General features: G+C 42.0%; 1 protein-coding gene across 1 annotated transcript in view; it reads left to right on the forward strand.

Moving 5' to 3' along the window:
- RTKN2 (rhotekin 2) overlaps positions 1–19,777 on the forward strand; it is a 118,924-nt gene that overhangs the window by 18,057 nt on the left and 81,090 nt on the right. The window contains exon 3 of the mRNA XM_040361995.1: positions 12,994–13,052. Within this exon, the coding sequence (XP_040217929.1) occupies positions 12,994–13,052 (59 nt within the window). The remainder of the gene's footprint in view (positions 1–12,993; positions 13,053–19,777) is intronic.

A 19,777-nucleotide genomic window follows, 5' to 3' on the forward strand; every position in this document is an offset into this window, starting at 1 on the left:
CTAACCCTTTAAGATGGAGGGAATTTATGAACCATTCCAAATACCAGCCAATATTTGCACAAAACCTTCAGGCTTCTGCTAGAAAGCTGAACATGAAGAGGAACTTCATCTTTCATCATGACAACGACCCAAAGTGTACATCCAAATCAACAAAGGAATGGCGTCACCAGAAGAAGATTAAAGTTTTGGAATGGCCCAGTCAGAGCCCACACCCGAATCCAGGTAACATTTTTTCGGGGTGATCTGAAGAGGGCTGTGCACAGGGGATGCCCTCGCTATCTGACAGATTTGGAGTGATTTTGCAAAGAAGAGTGGGCAAATATTGCCAAGTCAAGATTTGCCATGCTGACTCCTACCCAAAAAGACTGAGTGCTGTAAATAAATCAAAATGTGCTTCAACAAAGTATTAGTTTAAGGGTGTGCACACTTATGCAACCATATTTTATTTTTACTTGCCCTGTTTCATATGATTTTTGTAACGGAAGCGACGTTCCGTCGCCGCCATCTTGCTGCACCCTGCACTCGTCCGCAGTAAGGATACAGTGAGAAGGCGGCAAGCGAACATCTTGTTACACCCACCGGAGTTTTGCATTTCACACTTATTTTTAACAGTAAACTGAGCTTTTATAGTGAAATACAGTATTTAAAAATCCGTTTTACTGTTTATATGTTGAATTTTAAAATCACTGGCAAGCCTGCTGATCTCGCAGGTTTGCTAATCTGGCAGAACACCACTGCTTTGAAAAATCGACATCAAAACAGTCGGATGGATTTCAAAATACTAAGTTTTACTATATAAACTGAGTTTACTGGCAAAAATAAAGCCTCAAACACACAATACGATTGTTGGCAGGGGATTGTTTGTTGTCCTAAAATCTTATTGTTGGTACGCTCCTTTTGACAATTGTTGTCCAACTATCGGCCAACAAATGTTAGATGACAGGCTAGTAAATTTTCAGCGGACAATGATTTGTTGTCAGATTGTTTGATGGTCAGTACACAAATCTGTCACATAAAAGTCGAAAGTACAAACGCGCATTCTCGGAATCAATGCTCACCGAAAGACGAAATTGGCAGAGGGGGCCCAAAGGGGAGAGGCGCTCGAGAGCTGAAATTTCTCGTAGTACATCACTATGTTCACGTTTGTGGCGCGACAATTGTGTACGTTAGTATGCAAGACAAGATTCTGGCACACACCCTTTTGACACAAATCAGACACTCGGTTGGAAAAACAATTGTACTGTGCTTATGTGCGTAATGCAAGTCTCCAGTGGGTGTAAAAAGATGTCCGCTTGCCACCTTCTCACTGTATCCTTACTATGGACGAGTGCAGAGTGTAGCAAGATGGCGGCGACGGAACATCCCTTCCATTTGAAAATCAGACGGGTCGCCAAATCTGACAAAACGCCTCCACCTAAAAGATTTCAGTTTATTGTTCAACTGAGTTGTACATTTTATAGGTCGCATTAACCACTTCAATACAGGGCATCTATGCACCTTCCCGCCCAGACCAGCTTTCAGTGCTTTCACAATTTTAATGACAATTACTCGTCATGCTACACTATACCCCAAAATTTTTTTTTCACACAAATGGAGCTTTCTTTTTGTGGTATTTAACCACTTGAGCCCTGAAAGGTTTTACCCCCTTCCTGACAAGAGCACTTTTTACAATTTGGCACTGCGCCGCTTTAACTGGTAGATGCGCGGTCATGCTATGCTGTACCCAAACAAAAGTTGGGTCCTTTTTTTTTTTTTTTTTTTTTTCTACAAATGGAGCTTTCTTTTTTGTGCTATTTGATCACCTCCTGTTACTTTTTGTTTTATAGCTAAAAAAAAAAAAAAAATTACATATATATATATATATATATATATATATATATATATATATATATATATATATATATATATATATATATTATGTAGAGAGATTACTATTTTTGGTAATTTTTTATCAATAAGCGTATATTAATTGGTTTGCGCAAAAATTATTCAAACTATGGACATTTTTGACATACAGCGATCAGTGCTATAAAAATGCACTAATTACTGCGTAAAATGTCACTGGTAGGAAGGTGTTAACACTTAGGGGTAATGTGTTTCAACTGTATGTTGATGGGACTGAGTAGGAGAGGAGACATATCGCTGTTCCTACTTACTAGGAACAAACGACATGTCTCCTCTCTCTGACAGTTCAGGAATTTACACACACATAAATCCTTGTGCTGGTGCTCATGCATGATGACGGGCCTGTGTGTGGTGCACAGTAAGGTGTAATAAATGCAGACCGCTTTCTACTTGTTGATCCCTACTCTTTCTTCACACGATTTCATTGGCTGTTTACCCTGATCCGGAATGCGCGAGAAGTGTCATTGTCGCGGTGCTAACCCCAGGGATGCGCATTAGTGGCGCATCCTGCTGGACGTCGTGACGTTTTGTCAGGATCATTTAACCACTTTGCGCACATCATTTTGTTATAGGGCAGGATGTGGTTGTAAACCCTTTATTAAGGCTTTATTATAAAACCCTTTATTAAGGCTTACCTGTAGCTACCCAGGATATCTCCTAAACCTGCATGGTTTAGGAGATCTACTCTGTCCCCTGCATGTGCCGATGTCATCGGCACATGCGCACTGAAGCAATGGTACGTATGTGCCGTTACTTTAGTCAGCATGCCGTTACCGGCGGGCTCCCATGTGTGGGAGTGACATCATCGCGGCTCCGGCCAATCACAGCGCTGGAGCCGCGATTCCCGGAAATAACCCTCTGGGAGAGATGCCGGAGGGGGGTATGAGGATTGATGCGGGGGCTTCGATCTAAGGTAAGTAATTCATAATGAGCTAGTATGCTATGCATACTAGCTTATTATGCCTTTGTCTTGCAGGGTTTTATTTTTAACGGGTTTGCAACCAATTTAAAGATGGAAAACAATTAAATAATTTCTCGGCCTCCCTTTTTTTTAATGAATTTTTTTATTTCCACTGTATATAAATGAATAAGCATGCAAACTGTAGAGAGCCTCGGGTTTTAAGTGGGAGTAAACTCCAATGCATAATTTGTACCTCTAGGTAAGCCTATAATATGGCTTGCCTATAAGTACTGTAAATATCTTCTAAATTTGCACCATTTAGGAGATACTTAATGTTAATGCAGCCAGTGATGATGCCGGTGCATGTGCTTTGAATGAATAGCCTCCCAGGCTGTTCCTTCAGAGTCCTGTTCCTTAGACGAATGCTCCCGCATGCATGTGCAGGAGTGACGTCATCGTGGCTCCGGCCACTCACACAGCCGGAGTCCACAAACCCGGAAAGAAGACTGGGTGAAGATGGAAGCATTGTCGGCAGAGAGAGCGTTTGCTGGAATGGCTTTGTTCTAAATTAGGATTCCCATAACGTGCTAGAATGCGATGCATACTAGCACATTATGGCTTTGCCTTGCAGGTTAAATTTAAAAAAAAAAAAAAACGCCCACACAGCGGTTTACTACCAATTTTAAGAGTGAAGGCATCGCATACCTTGGGCAAACTGAACCTGAATGTATCTTGGTGTCAAAAAGATTAGAAAGCAAGAGAGCGAAGGAAGATTAGAAAATGGGAGAGGAGGGATGGGGGGTCAAGAACATACTGGAGCAGGGAAAGCAGAAAGAAGGGGTTTCATGCCTGCTCAGGACAACCAAAGCCATATAACAAAAAAAAACTAATTTGTTTTAATTGTAAGACGTTTGTCAAATGTAGGTGGAAGGCAGTGTTTGATTCAAGAAGCCCAGATCTTGTCGATGGTGGCCATTCTTTCCACCAATTTCACTGTCATTTTCTTACAAATCGATCTTTTTAATCCTGTACTTCACGTCATGGAAACTCAGAGGCAGAGATAAGTAATGATGGGTAAAGCAAGATGAGACCTGGATAAAAGTGCGTTGTTTTGACATTTCCACTCTAATTGCTTGAACTTGTAACAGGCATGTTGGAATTTAACAATGTTTTGAATAAAATTCCTAATCTGAAGATGTTGAAATAATTCAGCACGGGAGCTCAAATTTTTGTCTCGGGAATAACCTGAAAGGGCTTGATGTCGTGAAGGAGTAGAATTTATAGAAACAAGTGTGCTTGAATCCAGCGTTTAAATGTCTTTCCATGCCAAGAGAGGTGAGGAAAGTAGAATTTGTGTGAGAGAAGACAGCCTGAGTACTTGGTGGCCTCTCAAACTCTGAGGGAATGAAATAAAATAATTAAATTTATTCTCAATGCTCACCCACAAAGGAGTTTGAACAGTAGAATTTATATTTTGTTAGCTGGTTAATCTGGGTGGGCAGATAATTTAAGAAATTGGGTATGCCTAAACCATAATCTAGTGAGGTATGACGTGTGGGTGGGTGAACAAGGTTTCCTTTGGTGCCAAATAAATTGACAGTGTTTTGTAGCCTTTTAATTATATGAGCAGAGACATGGCCTGGGAGGACACGGAAAAGAGAGAGCACAGGGGTAGGCAACCTTAAAGAGGAAGTAAACCCCGGCCGATTGTTTACTTATTTTTTCAATTTCCAAATACCATAGCTCATTACAAAGGATAATACATTAAAATCGGCCTAAAACGAGGTCTGTAAACACCTTTTTTAACGTCTTTATAAAATCTCAATTTCTGGGTATTGGCCGCGCCATTGCTTCTACTGTTTTCTGATTCTATTCTGGACGTCACTTCCGCACGCAATTACTCTGTTTCCCTTTGGAAATCTTGAGAATGCGCAGTAACCAAACCTCTATCTCAAGTGCTGTTACTGCTGCTCTGATTCACTCCCCTATGTGACGTCTTATTCTGTGACAAGGGGGAGTAGCAGGAAGGAGATGATCAGTGGAGCATCGCAAGACTTCCCTGTGTGCCGTTCTGAGGGGAAGCTTGTTCATACAAATGTCCCGGGATGCAGGGGAGATGGAAACGGCACATTTTGCGCCGTTAATGAAAATACCTACTGTGCAATCGCGCATGACGTCACTTTTGATTGTTTTTGTTTCCATGAAACTCATCCTGCAATGAGTACACCTTCACAGGCAGCGATCATCTGCCTGTGCGGTCTACATTACTAAGAGATAAAGTTGTCTTGGAGGGTTTAAAACCACTTTAAAGAGGTGGTCTACCTGGAAAAACATGGGAGAAGTCAAAGATCACCGGGTATAGTGTTTCCCAGTGTCTCCTCCTTACACCTGATTTAAACCTCGAATTGCTGTACTACTGTATCACAACAGCATGCATTGCCTTGTAATCATGTTTTTAAATCAGGTGGTGAAGAGGTAACATATTGCTTCTTTTTAACCAGGGCTGTGGAGTCGGAGTCGGGGGAAATTTTGGGTACCTGGAGTCGGAGTCGGCAAACAATGCACCGACTCCTACTAAATTTAGATTGGAATTAAAAAAAAAAAAAAGCAAGTTTAAATGTCCCAATTCACAAAAAGTTATAATTAATGACTTCTCTACTGTAAGAATAAAGACCAATGCATGCAGTGCCTCACGTAACCGCAAAACGAACACGTTAAGTGACCGTGAAGAAGCATGCTTTTCATGTGCTTCACTATATGGCACGCAACGCACAATTAGGAGCTGCAATACTTATACTTTCCATAGTGTTGTGTTCTGCTTTTACAGGGAACGCAGCGTCCATGTGTAACCTAGCCTCTCACTGATAAGGGATTAAATAAATATGTTTTTTGCAGGACTAGAGAGTGAAACACTTGTATAAGTGAAGGGAATGGAGGGCCAATAGTTCAAGACTAAACTGTAAACCATTGGAAAAACTGCTGTCATTTAGCTAAGGCTATAAAAACTTGTAAACTCCGATTGTTAGCTTAAACTTTAAACATGACTATGGGATTCTCCTAGGAAAATCATGTTTTAGAATAAAAAACTTTGTTTTCATTGTGTTTGTCTTTTGCTTAAACTGTGCAATACAGTAGACTGTTGGCTTCCCAGCCAGTAGTCCTGTGGTAGGTTGCGTTTCTTTCCCTCAAGGAATGTATAAAATACATTTGCATATTAATACAGAGGAGTCGGAGTCGGGGAGTCGGGGAGTCGGAGTCGGGGAGTCTGAGTCGGAAGTACATAAAACTGAGGAGTCGGAACATTTATCTACCGACTCCACAGCCCTGCTTTTAACCCCTTTTTGCTGTGCTGCACCAGGTTGCAGGGCACTTGCAGAATGGCCTCATTCACTTGAATGAGTTATGCTTGGCAGGTGCTACACCCACCAACAATGATGGGGTGTATAACTCCTGCTTTGACTGGGAGATGTGTACACCTCTGGCCACTGCAGCTGAAGGGGGTGGGGTGGTAAAACATGTCTTAACTATGCAGTTTTATCACCCCCCCCAAACTGCAAATGAACCATTGCTGTTCTGAGAATCCTGTAAGGTTGCTTTTAAACTTTGTGGGTGCAGCACAGTGCATTTTTAACTTTCCTGGGTTAGCTGTGCTTTGCCATAGACTCCTATTATATCCTGAAGGTGTGGTCACTTTCTGAAAGCACACCAAAACTCCAGTATTCAGAAGTTTTTGTGCGCTTTCAGAAAGTGCACCAAACCCGCAGTCGATAATGGCAGTCTATGGCCAAGCGAAGCAAACCCCCTAGGAAAGCTGCAGGTACACTACACCCACGGTGTGGGTAAACCTCAGCATATCAATGTCAAAGCAGCCCTATACTATTATGCCCAGTGTATTGCTTCATAATGGCTCTTCTTTTCTGCTGCTGGCACCACTCTGGAGACCGTTAGCCAGGATAAGAGGTGGCGTACAGTTGGTATCACTCCGCATGGAACAGGAGCCAGGATTAGAGAGGAGTAATCAGTTTATGTGGCTCTTGTTCTCTACTACAGCTTTCATTTTATTGCTCTGTGATGGTGGGTCAGCAAGCCCAGACCACAATCTACCAGTCACCTATCCACTATCTACAGGTTGCTGATCCCCCGATTTATAGAGAAATTGTAGCTGGGTTGTTTGCAGTTTGTATCACCGGCAGGGCAGGAGACCAAATTTTCCTCTGCTGCAGTTAAGTAAAATTTAAAGTGGTTGTAAAACAGAAGGTTTTTTTATCTTTTTTTTTTTTTTTTCAAATAACAATTTTATTAGACACAGGGTAACCCCCGAGTCAGAGAAGACAATACAACATTTTTTATCTTAATGCATTCTATGCATTATGATAAAAAGCTGCCTGTGTGCAGCAGCCACCCTAAAAGCCTGTACACATGATCGGATTTTACGACAATAATTGTCTGGAGGTGTTGTCGGATAATCTGACCGTGTGTATGCTCCATCAGACAATTGTTGGCGCAATTAATGACAACAAATGTTGGCTGTTCATGCTCATCAACTGTCTGACAATAAATCTGTTACATCTGATTATCCGATCATGTGTACACAAGTCCATCAGACTAAAATCCGAAGTACAAACACGCATGCTCCGAACCAATGCTAACCATCAGACATTAGCAGAAGTTGCCCAAAGGGTGGCGCTAAAGAGCAGAAAAAACACGTTGTTTCGTGAATGTTGGCTGAAAATGTTGGGCCATGCGTATGCAGAACAAGTTCACGGCAACCCCCTTTTGGACCAAATCCACAGTTTGGTCTGACGGATATCTGATCGTGTATACGAGGCTTTAGACTTACCCGAGCCCCATCTCGAACCAACGATGTTGCAAGAGAGACTCTGCTGTTCGGGCTCTCCTTCATCATTGGCTGAGAAAGCAGCGAAGCGCCATTGGCTCCCGCTGCTGTCGATCAAAGTCAGTAAGCCAAAGAGGGGAGTGAGGGGGCCGGGCAGGTCCGCGGCGCCATGTCTGAATTGAAACAGGGTGCTGTGGCGGCACTCGGGAGGAGCCAGGAGCATCAAAGAGGGATGTGGGCTGCTCTGTGCAAAACCATTGCACAGAGCAGGCAAGTATGACATGTTTAATTTTAACAGAAAAAAAGAGACCTTTTTAGTATGACTTTAAGATGGCCATAGACCGAAATTTAGCTGGTTCAGGAGGCACCAGCTGAATTTCGATCCATGTATGCATGCCTGTTTTTTTTTTTTTTTTTTTTCGATCAATGTTGGCAGCTATATGCGTAAGCAGTAATCATTAAAAACAAATGGCGCACTGTGAAGATTAACTGCCCATAAATAAAAGAAAACACTAACATTGCCAAGTGGTATAGTAATTATTTTTTTGTCTGTAGAAGCAGCTCAATGTTATCCTATGTGTCCATGCATTTTAGGATGTTTAGAGGTATATTTTAAGCTCAATGTTTTAGAGGTAGAAAAAATACCCTTCTGTTTTGTGTTTTTGTGAGAAGTTTTCTGTCAGGAAAAACGCTGACTGCACCTAAACTCTCCTAGAGCCTAGGCTCACATTGGAGCGATTTTGTCATGCATATTGGAGGCACTGGCAATGTTCCAATCGGTGCGACAACAATTTTGCGGCGCCACACCGATTTTTCAAAAGTAGTTCCTGCACTACTTTTGCCGATTTCAAATGAAGTAGTGTAGCATCAAAGTAGCATCAATGTGAACCAGGGCAGAAGATCCTAAATTCCTGTACAAAAATCCTCTAATATGAAGTTTTTTGTTCTGGCAAGGAACTGTGTGTGTGTGTGTGTGTGTGTGTGTGTGTGTGTGTGTGTGTGTGTGTGTGTGTGGTTCTAAAGACAAACAAAAGTCAGACCTGCTTGCTCTGTGTGGGTTTTGCACAGGGCAGCCTCAATCCTCCTCTTTTTTTTTAGTTCCTCCGTTGGCGCTCCTGGCTCCTCCCCCTTGACCAGTACCCACAATAGAAAGCTGCTTGCTAAGGGGCACTGGTGTGTGCTCTCTCCCAAGCCCCACTCTATGCATCCATAAGACACATATGAGGGTGGCTCACTCCTCCATTGGCTCACTGGCTGTGATTGACAGCAGTGGGAGCCAAAGGCTCCCACCACTGTTTCTCAGCCAATGAGAGGGAGACCCGGGATAGCCGAGGCTCCCATGCACATCGCTGGATCAAGAGGGGGCTCAGGTGAGTATAAGGAAGGGGCAGTGGGGGGAACACAGGTTTTTTGCCTTCATGCATAAAGGTAAAAAAACCTTCAGCCTTCACAACCACCTTTTAAGCTCAGTGTGCATGGCCCTAAGACAGTTTTTGTACGCAGTTTTCGACATTTTGTAAGTGGGCTATTTTGGGGTGTTTGGTGCAGATGGCTAAAATGGCTAAAACCTTACCAACACTACTGTGATGTGTTAAAACAGGGATCGACAAATCCCGGGCGCCAGGTCGCCATGGCGACTAGAAATAGTGTCCTGGCGACTTGGCTTGGAAGGTGGGCAAAAACATTATTTTTTTTTGTGAGCTGGTGCCATCTGGTGGTGAGTCGTTGGTATTACAAGTTATTTCCACCAGATGTGAGCTGGTACCATCTGGTGGTGGCCGTTGGTATTACAAGTTAAACAGCAATTCTAATGTCATTTTTCACTATTTTCACTGCCATCTTCTTCCCTCTAATTAGAACCCCCAAACATTATATATATTTTTTATCCTAACACCCTAGAGAATAAAATGGCGATCATTGCAATACTTACTGTCACACCGTATTTGCGCAGCGGTCTTACAAGCGCACTTTTTTGGGAAAAAAATTACACTTCTTTTAATTAAAAAATAAGACAACAGTAAAGTTATCCCCATTTTTTTTTTATATTATGAAAGATATTCATACCCAACATGTCACGCTTCAAAATTGCGTTTGAACACCGTTTACATATGCGGGCGCTGCTTCGGGACGGGGTGCGTTTTCTGGCTCCTAACTTTTTTAGCTGGCTCCTAGATTCCAAGCAAATTTGTCAACCCCTGTGTTAAAATATAAACACAATTGTAGTTTTTACTATGGATTATTTTTCAGGAGGTGTTGACAAATGTAAAGGGCAATTGCGATCGTTCAGGACTCCCAGGTGGACGGTTACACAATCGGGAATTATGGCAGGGAGATGTTGATGTACTGTACTATAACACCTAAAACAAGGCCTATATGGAATTAATAATTATTTTCAGTAATTATTTTTTACCAGTTTGTAGAGAACATGTATTTTAAAACACAAAATCTGTGAGCTCTCAAAAGACAAATTGCTTTTTGTAAATATTTCTGCTTATGGATAACTTTTTGTTAAAATCCATGCAGTTTTATGAAAGAATGGTTGTTTGGCACCATCTGCTGGCCACATTTTTCATTACATATTGTGTACAGCAAACGTGTATGAAAATTCTTGTATGACAAAGGTAAACGTAGCTACATGCTAGCATCTTCCAGGTCATTCTTTGCTTCTGACTATATGAATGGTATTTTCTTTTTGATTATTTCCATACGATTACTGGACACATTAAATGAAAATCGGGCATTGTGTTAACTCACGATAAAAGAATTCTACCTTGCCTCTTCGCTTTTTTTTTTTTTTCTTTTGAAGAATTGGAATCTGCGGTCAAAATTCCTATACTAACGAACAGATAATCTATGGATTGTGTCTCCTTAAGAAAACTCCTCTTACCGTATGTTACTGTCCTTTTAATGCCATTTTGATATTTTCTCTCACTTTCTGGGCCTGTATATCTTTTCATGCAATTGCCAGTTAACTTGCAGTATTGGAAGGAATAGTAAACCCCATATTAATCTGGCATGTTTCCTTCCTTTTTTGAATATATGTGTATAAAGCTAAACCTTATATTTTTATTTATTTTTTGCCTTTTCACAGAGGCACAACTCTCTCCAAAATGAGAGTAAACCCCCCGCGACCAGAACAAGTCTCTGTATTTCACCCACCTCCTGATTCTGTGACTGCTCAAAAATTTGGCATAATAGTCACCAGGACTAGCCAAGCAGAGGGGGTGAATCCCAGTCAGAACATTCATGGTAGGGTTGTCCTGATGCCACTTTTTTGAGACCGAGTACAGATACTTTTTTCCAAGTACTCGCCGATACCGAATACCGATACTTGTTTTTAATATCATGTGACAGTGGCGTTTTTTACACTGATTTTTTATTTTATTTAGGGGGGGGGGGGGTTGTAGTGGCTTATCAGTGTGTTTTGTTTTTGTTTTTTTATTATTTACATTTTATTTTTTAAATTATTTATTGCATTTTTTTTTTAATCAGCCCTGTTGGGGGGGGGGCTTTGGTGAGATATCGTGGGTCTTAACAGACCTCTGACATCTCCCCTTTAAGACAGAGAAAGGGACTAAGGACACAGATTCCCCATTTCCTTTTCTCTGCAGCCTCAGCTGAAATGAATGGAGAAAGCTCCTCTCCATTCATAAACTGAAGCATCGTAATCACAGGTTACGATGCTTAGTTATGTGAATGAACAGTCTGTGATCACTGACTCTGTACATTCGGAAAAGGTAGGAGCCGGGTTTAGCGCTCTCCTTTCTGACAGATTGAGGGGGGAAAGCGGCATGGAGGGGGGGGGGAAGACGGCACGTGGGAGAGAAGATGGCACGGGGGGAGCACAGCACAAAGTTGGACAGAAGACGGCAGGGGGGAGAGAAGATGGCACTGGGAGGGAAGCACAGCACGGATTTGGACAGAAGAGGGCAGGGGGAGAGAAGATGGCACGGGGGACGGTACGGGGGGGGGGGGAAGAAGATGGCACGGGGGAGCACGGCACAGGGGGGGTGCACAGCACGGAGTTGGACAGAAGACAGCACGGGGGATGAGAAGACGGCACGGGGGAGAAGACTTGTAACTCCCCCCACCACCCAACACCTGACTACCCAGGTATTGGGTGAAGCATCAGAGCATTTCCCCTGAATACAAGTACTCGGGAAATGCTCGGTATCCGGACATCCCTAATTCATGGCAATAAAAGTGTTTCTCAACTCGTCCTCAATGCGCCAACAGGTCATGGTTTTTAGGATTTCCCTCAGATGAAACAGCTGTGGTAGTTACGAAGGCAGTGAAACTGATCAAATCGCTAAGTGCAAAATAATAAAAAACCTGAAAACATGACCTGTCTGGGCCCCTTGAGGACTGGAGTTGAGAATTCCTGCAATAAAACCTGATGTGGGCCCTAACACATTCTCAAAGTTTTTACTTTTACTTACACTTGAAGCAAAACTTTTCAAATTAAAGTGGTTTTAAACCCTTACAACACACCTTTTGCTACAGGTAAGCCTATATTAAGGCTTACCTGTAGCTACCCTGGATATCTCCTAAAATTGCACTGTTTAGGACATATTCCCTGTGTCTGCATGTGCCAAAGTCATCGCTGTGCCGTTGCTTTAGTTAGACTGTGCCGTTACTGCCGGCTCCCGCGCACATGCACAGGAGTGACATCATCGCGGCTCCGGCCAATCACAGTGCCAGAGCCGCGATACCCGGAAGTAACCCCCGGAGTGATGTCGGCGGCCGTTGCTGTGTCGAGTACCGCAGCTTTGATCTCAGGCGATTATTGCATAATGAGCTAGTATACTATGAATACTAGCTCATTATGCGTTTGTCTGGCAGGTGTTATATAATTTTTCCCCCCCAAAAGTGGGTTTACAACCATTTTTAAGTTTCTGTTTGTATGCCTATTTCCTGGTGGCCCTAACACCGAGTTGGGTAGGATACCCAAACTCCCAGGTGTTGGAAATTATGGCAAGGAGAGGTCACTTGGAATATTAAGCAAAGCCAGGGGCTGACACGGCCCATCAGGATCCACCTAGAAGGCCACCTTTACACCCGAGTGTTTCAGGAATGCAAATTCTGATAAATGTTTGTATCTCAACTGTGATAAAACCGCCTGGGATCAATAATGAATCTGTATGAGTGAGTAGGTGAATGCAAGCAAAGAAAAAAACTAAATATTAGCTGAAGTCCATGTTTAGTATATGTAAAGCCTAAACCACCCCCCCCCCCTTTTTTTTTATTTTTCTTTGTTTTGAGTGGGGAGCTAATTTTTCAATGGCCTTTAAATGTTCACTTTATGGGTAATTTTTGTATTAATCGTGTTTTTTTTTTTTTTTCTTCCTAGGTCATCAGATGCTGGTACAAGGGAACGCTCTGTCTGTCCAGGAAAGCTGGCCATATCAGGTACTATAATACAAACATTTATCCTATATTACACTATAACTACTTTAAGGCCTCATATACTGGGTATTAAATAATCCTTTTAGGAGCGTCTGACTTTTTTTTATTTTTTTCGCTCTGCAAGCAACCCTCAGTGTTGGCCTATGTATCCATGCACACACAGGTGTTTACAGGTGTGTGTCAAAAAAGAAAAAAACCCAATGTTAGTGTGTTCAGGAGCAGCAGCGTTTTGGCTGATCAAACGCTTGCTGCACCTTAACCACCGCCTCCTGCACATATACGTCGGCAGAATGGCACGGCTGGGCACATGTACGTCCTGTACTAGTACCCAGCCGTGGGTCGCGGGCGCGCTCCCGCGACCCGGTCCGAAGCTGCGGGAGCTGAAGAACAAGGAGAGCCGTATGTAAACACGGCTTCCCCGTTCTTCACTGTGGCGGCTGCATCGATCGTGTCATCCCTTTTTATAGGGGGACACAATCGATGACATCACCTACAGCCACACCCTCCTACAGTTGTAAACACACTTCAGGGAACACATAACCTCATCAGCGCCCTCTTGTGGTTAACTCCCAAACTGCAACTGTCATTTTCACAATAAACAATGCATTTTAAATGCATTTTTTGCTGTGAAAATGACAATGGTCACAAAAATGTGTCAAAATTGTCCGAAGTGTCCGCCATAATGTCGCAGTCACAAAAAAAAAACGCTGATCGCCGCCATAAGTAGTAAAAAAATAAAAGTAAAAAAATAATAAAAATGCAATAAAACTATCCCCTTTTTGTAAACGCTATAAATTTTGCGCAAACCAACCGATTAAACGCTTATTGCGATTTTTTTTTTTTATTTATTTTTTTTATACCAAAAATAGGTAGAATACGTATCGGCCTAAACTGAGTAAAAAAAAATGTTTTTTATATATTTTGGGGGGATATTTATTATAGTAAAAAGTAAAAAATATTATTTTTTTTTTTTTTTTTACAAAATTGTCGCTTTATTTTTGTTTATAGCGCAAAAAATAAAAACCGCAGAGGTGATCAAATACCACCAAAAGAAAGCTCTATTTGTGGGAAAAAAAGGACACCAATTTTGTTTGGGAGCCACTTCGCACGACCGCGCAATTATCAGTTAAAGCAATGCAGTGCCGAATCGCAAAAAGGGGCAAGGTCCTTTTAGCTGCATTTTGGTCTGGATCTTAAGTGGTTAACATTAGTTTAAGGCTAGGTGCGTTTAGCACTTGAACATCAATTAATTTCAATGGCCAGAATACATTATTATTCTGGCCAATAAAATGAATGAGCACACAAGTGCTTGACTTGCCTACATGCGTCTAAACGCATATACAAAAAACGCAGCTTTAAGTGTCTTTGATGCTGCTTTTCTCCTGGCAGGAGAAGGCCGTTCAGGAAGAGCTGGGCAAACGCCCAGTGTGCATGAGGCCTAACGAAGTCTCGCCAAAGTTGTTCTTAGCACTTTGTCCCCTTGGGGAATAGAACTATGTGCATGCTTTTCTAAATGGTGTGGATTCTTAAATCGTGTGGTCAACTCCCTACAGCGGTTTGATCACACTACTTACAAGGAGACCAATATTAAATTTAGTTCAAAGCTTGTCTCAGGTATGTGACTGCTGCCAGAGACAAGTGCAGTCACTTTTCATGCAGTGGGAATGACAGCAGGAGGTGGGGGAGGAAAGTGACTTTGGGGGCATTCTGATTGAAAACAGATGGCGGGTGAGGATGAGAATAGGGTTTGTCAAAGGAGTTTGGGCTAGACCAGTGGTTCTCAAGATATTATAACCAGTTGTAGGTTGGGCTAACTTCAATGCCAATTTAAATAATATCTTTTTGTGCCAAGAACATAAGTAAAATATATAGGTAGATAAATATATCCTATTTATTGTGAGGGTGCCCTTGGATAGTGCTCCCAATACCTACTTATCAATCAATATGATATACCAAACAAATCAATACAAATACTTTGTGTTCAAATGTGCAATATTCCCACTGAAGTATCAGTTATTAACTCAACAGTGCAGATGCAAAAAAACTGTGCAATGTTATCAACTTTTTGCCAGTGATTAAACAGCAAAGTGCAAGTGCAGATCAAAAAGGTATAAAACAAACCAATATAAGTGCATATGGTATCTTCCAACTTATTCCAATGAGTCCATAAAGTGAATTTTTTTTATTCATTCATTTTTTTTATTCATTATAATGAATGTCCTTAGTGAGTGATCACAGACTGATCTCCCTTTCAAATTCCATCAGGGCGCAGCACTGAGTGTTGGTTTTCGCATCCAATTCATGTAACTGTGGTACATGGATTGGCTTGTGTTTGCACTGGGGAAGAAGAGCACTGCCACCTCACTGGACACTCGTTCCTCAGTGCACTCTCACTACTGCACTTATACTGACAGGCACTTGGCTGAAGGAGTTTATACTAGGGGTGGGTGGAGCTTAATGGGGAACTGAGACTAGTTCCCCATTGGGTCCGCTCCACTTTGATTGACAGCCCTTGAGCAGACAGCGGCTGTTCAGTCAAATAGCGGCTTTCAAAACTGTCCACTGCTGTACAGTGTCACTCAGAAGTAAAGCGGATCTCATGGGGAGCTAATCTCTGTTCACCATTAACAAGTCATTGCCCATATTTGGGTAATGACATCACCTGTAACCTCCACCCTTTTGTTTTAAAGGGGTTGTAAATCCTCGTGTTTTTTCACCTTTAATGCACCCTATGCACCCTGGTGGTGACTATGACTGGCCCCCCAGCCCCCCCCTCTGTTTAAATTAACCTGAGCCCTGTATTTCTGTTGGCAGAGACACGATTGTCCTCTCTCCATGGGTTCCCTGCTCTTGATTGGATAGATTAATGATAGATTAAACGATTGGCTGCTGTCAATCAAATCCAATGAAGCGAGCGCCGGGGGCGAGCCATGTCCGACATTCGCGTCTATAGACAAATGCTGGACTCGGGAGCTTGCTCACAAGGTGACCCCCCGGGAGAGCGCTTCTCCTAGGGGGGTTATCTGATGCGGGGAGGAGCCGCCGGGGGACCCTAGAAGAGGAGGTTCGGGGCCACTTTGTGCAAAACAAGCTGCACAGTGGAGGTAAAAAAAAAAAACCCTTACAATCACTTTAATTACCACCTGTTTCCTATTCTGAAAACTGGCGGTGATCCTTGAATTTTTTTTTTTGCCACTCATATGCAGCATTGGATACATTCACTATACTCTGCTCCTACCGCCTGTGTCAGCATAAATGGGGTTCTTTAAGTCCCCTTTCACATCGGCAATGGGGATGCCCACTTTCCCCACTGATATTCATATTAACTTTAGAACCGATTCTGTGATCTGTTCAGTGGCCTAACATCAGTGGCATTACTATAGGGTCCCATATCCCAAATCTCGACCTATGCAGACTTGTTGTTCTTTCTTAACAACCCGATCACTACCCTGCCAAATCATAGAATGGAGATCAAAACATATGGAGAGCTTTCAAACTTTCATATCAACCATTAAAAATCCATAAATCTTTGTCAACATCTCCAGGCGAAATTTCCCTTTTTAAATGGACCCCTTTCCACTTCCTCTATTTGGGTATTCAACTTCCTAACGATCTGTCCAAATTATACGTTGACTTCTTTCCACTAATTCCAATAATACAGGCAGAATTCTAGTCCTGATCTTCTAAAAATTCTCGCTTGGCTGGGAAAAAGCAATGCTTTTAAGCAAAACCTCCTCCCACAGATACCTAATTTGTTTCAAAAGATTCCTATCCAACTGTAAAAACAAGCTTTTTGAACAACAGCTCTAGCTGTAGGTGAAAGAAAAATCCTGGATCGCCACACTCCTCAAACAACGATGTCTTTATTCAAAACATGAAAAAACAACAACAATTCAAATAGAAAAAACAGCCAAAATTCATGCAGTCAAACAAGAAGTGGATTAGGAAAAAAGAGCTGACATGTTTCGCATCCTATGATGCTTACTCAGCTACGAGTAAGCATCATAGGATGCGAAACATGTCAGCTCTTTTTTTCCTAATCCACTTCTTGTTTGACTGCATGAATTTTGGCTGTTTTTTCCATTTTAATTTTCGTTTTTTGAGGAGTGCGGCGATCCAGGATTTTTCTTTCATCTCATGGTAATTGAGCACAGCCAGCACCCTCTTGGTTTGTTGGGACGGAAGCAATGGGGATTGATTGTTTTTAGAGCGGTATACTTTTCTTCAGCTCTAGCTGTAGGCCTTTTCTTCTATTCCAATGTAACACAGTTGGGAGACTTAAACGTTTTGGGTTACATGCCCCCCTCCTCCAGAGCTCCATGATGGTTATTGCTCAAAAGTATTGGTCAGTGAAGGCCAGCAATGGCAGACTCTATTTTTCACATGACAAAGGATTAATGTGTTTTTTTTTTTGTAGGCCAAACTATGTTGCTTGGTTTTGTTTTTTTCTTTTTGATTAAATTTTTTGAGGTGTGTGTTTTTTATATATATATATATATATATATATATATATATATATATATATATATATATATATAATTACACCTCATAAAATGTGAATATCATTAAAAAGTACATTTTATTTTAGTAATTCAATTCACAAAGTCAAAAGATGACTTTGGACCACAGAGCAACAGTCCAGTCCTTTTTCTCCTTAGCCCAGTTAAGATGCTTCTCATGTCTCTGGTTCGGGAGTGGTTTAACACAAGGAATGAGACAGTTGTAGCCCATGTCCTGGATACATCTGTGTGTGGTGGCTCTTGGAAAAAATTTACACCAGCCGCAGTCCGCTACTTGTGAATCTCTCCCAAATTCTTGAATGGCCTTTGCTTCACAATCCTCTCAAGGCTGCGGTTATCCCTGTTATTTGCATCTTTTTTTTTTTTTTCTACCACACTTTTTCCTTCCACTCAACTGTCCATTAATGTGCTTGGATACAGCACACTGTGAACAGCCAGCTTCTTTAGCAACTTTTGTTGCGCTACCCTCCTTGTAGAGGGTGTCGATGACTGTCTTCTAGACAACTGTCAAGTCGGCAGTCTTCCCCATGATTGTGTAACCTACTGAACCAAACGGTGAGGCCATTTAAAGGCTCAGGGAACCTTTTACAGGCGTTTTTGAGTTTATTAGCTGATTAGAGTGTGAAACCATGAGTCTACAATATTGAATTTTTTTTTTATTGAATTACTGAAATAAATTACCTTTCTTTATCGTACAGCACGGGACACAGAACAGCCATAGTAATTAGTATGTGGGTTATAGGCCACCTTCAGGTGATGGACACTGGTGCAATCAAAGAAGGAAGTCTCTCCCTATATAACCCCTCCCATCCAGGGAGTACCTCCGTTTTTTTCACCAGTGTCTAAGGTGTTGGTCACAGTTAATGATGTGCTCCATAGATAGCATAGCTCCCAGACACTGTTCAGGCTATCGGATCCATTCAAAGAGCCAAAACAAAGGCTAAAGTGGATGGTACCCGAGCCTTGGTACGGAAGAACAAGGTTTTGCCTGTAGCGCTTCTCTTAGGAGAGCTGGTCCCTGGGATCCAGAACCTTGGTCACATTGCTATACCACAGATTTTCTCTGGCAGGGAGCTATACAGGTCCAAGGCAGTGGACCCTACGTACAGCGGGGACCCCATCCTTTGAAGATCTGGCATGACATCAGCCAGCCGTGATGGGGGAAGATTGGGTCGCTGTGATATTCCAGCAGTACCCTGCGACGGGAAGAGTAAGTCTGCATTTGTTTGCAGTTTCTCTTTTAAAAAAGAGAGATCTGACTATATGTTTTTCCCAGTGGCCACTGGGAGCAGTGTGCCATTCTATCATGCTATGTGCTCTTGCTCATGCATGCTGCTGTTTCTTCCCCAGCCACTAGAGGGCACGGGTAATTTCTTGGGGGCCGGGTGCAGACAAGTCATGACTACATGCTGCATATTTTCTGCCTATCCGAGGGGCATGTACGTATGTAGATACACTACTGGATGATTAGCAGTTCACTTTAAAAGCGCAATTATCTGCTTGTGGGCAGGAACAGCATAATATACGTGCTTGTAAATGTATTGCTTAATTACATGTTTTTAAAATAATGTTTAAAAGACATGAGCGTGGGTGCATTTTAGGGAGTTGTATCTCCAACATAGTGCATATGTGCTTGGTATCCTGCAGGTCTAATGTATAGGACCAACTGCAGTTGAGCAAGTGCTTGCTTACAAAGTTGCTGCTAAAACGCACAGTTGCTGGAGCACACGGTTGCTGAAGATAACTGTTTTTTACCAGTTCACATGTTTGCATAAAGATGCATGATCATGGGTGTACAAAATGCATGTTTGTGTAAAAAAACAAAAAAGGTTCATTATTGATCACATAAAAATGCATAATCGCATAAGTTGACAGGATCGCTTAACCACTTAAGCCCCGGACCAATATGCTGGCTAAAGACCCAAGGGGTTTTTACAGTTCGGGACTGCGTCGCTTTAACAGACAATTGCGCGGTCGTGCGACGTGGCTCCCAAACAAAATTGGCGTCCTTTTTTCCCCACAAATAGAGCTTTCTTTTGGTGGTATTTGATCACCTCTGCGGTTTTTATTTTTTGCACTATAAACAAAAATAGAGCGACAATTTTGAAAAAAATGCAATATTTTTTACTTTTTGCTGTAATAAATATCCCCCAAAAACATATATCAATTTTTTTTTTCCTCAGTTTAGGCCGATACGTATTCTACCTA

Source organism: Rana temporaria, chromosome 8, assembly GCF_905171775.1.
Source record: "Rana temporaria chromosome 8, aRanTem1.1, whole genome shotgun sequence".
Lineage (NCBI taxonomy): Eukaryota > Metazoa > Chordata > Amphibia > Anura > Ranidae > Rana > Rana temporaria.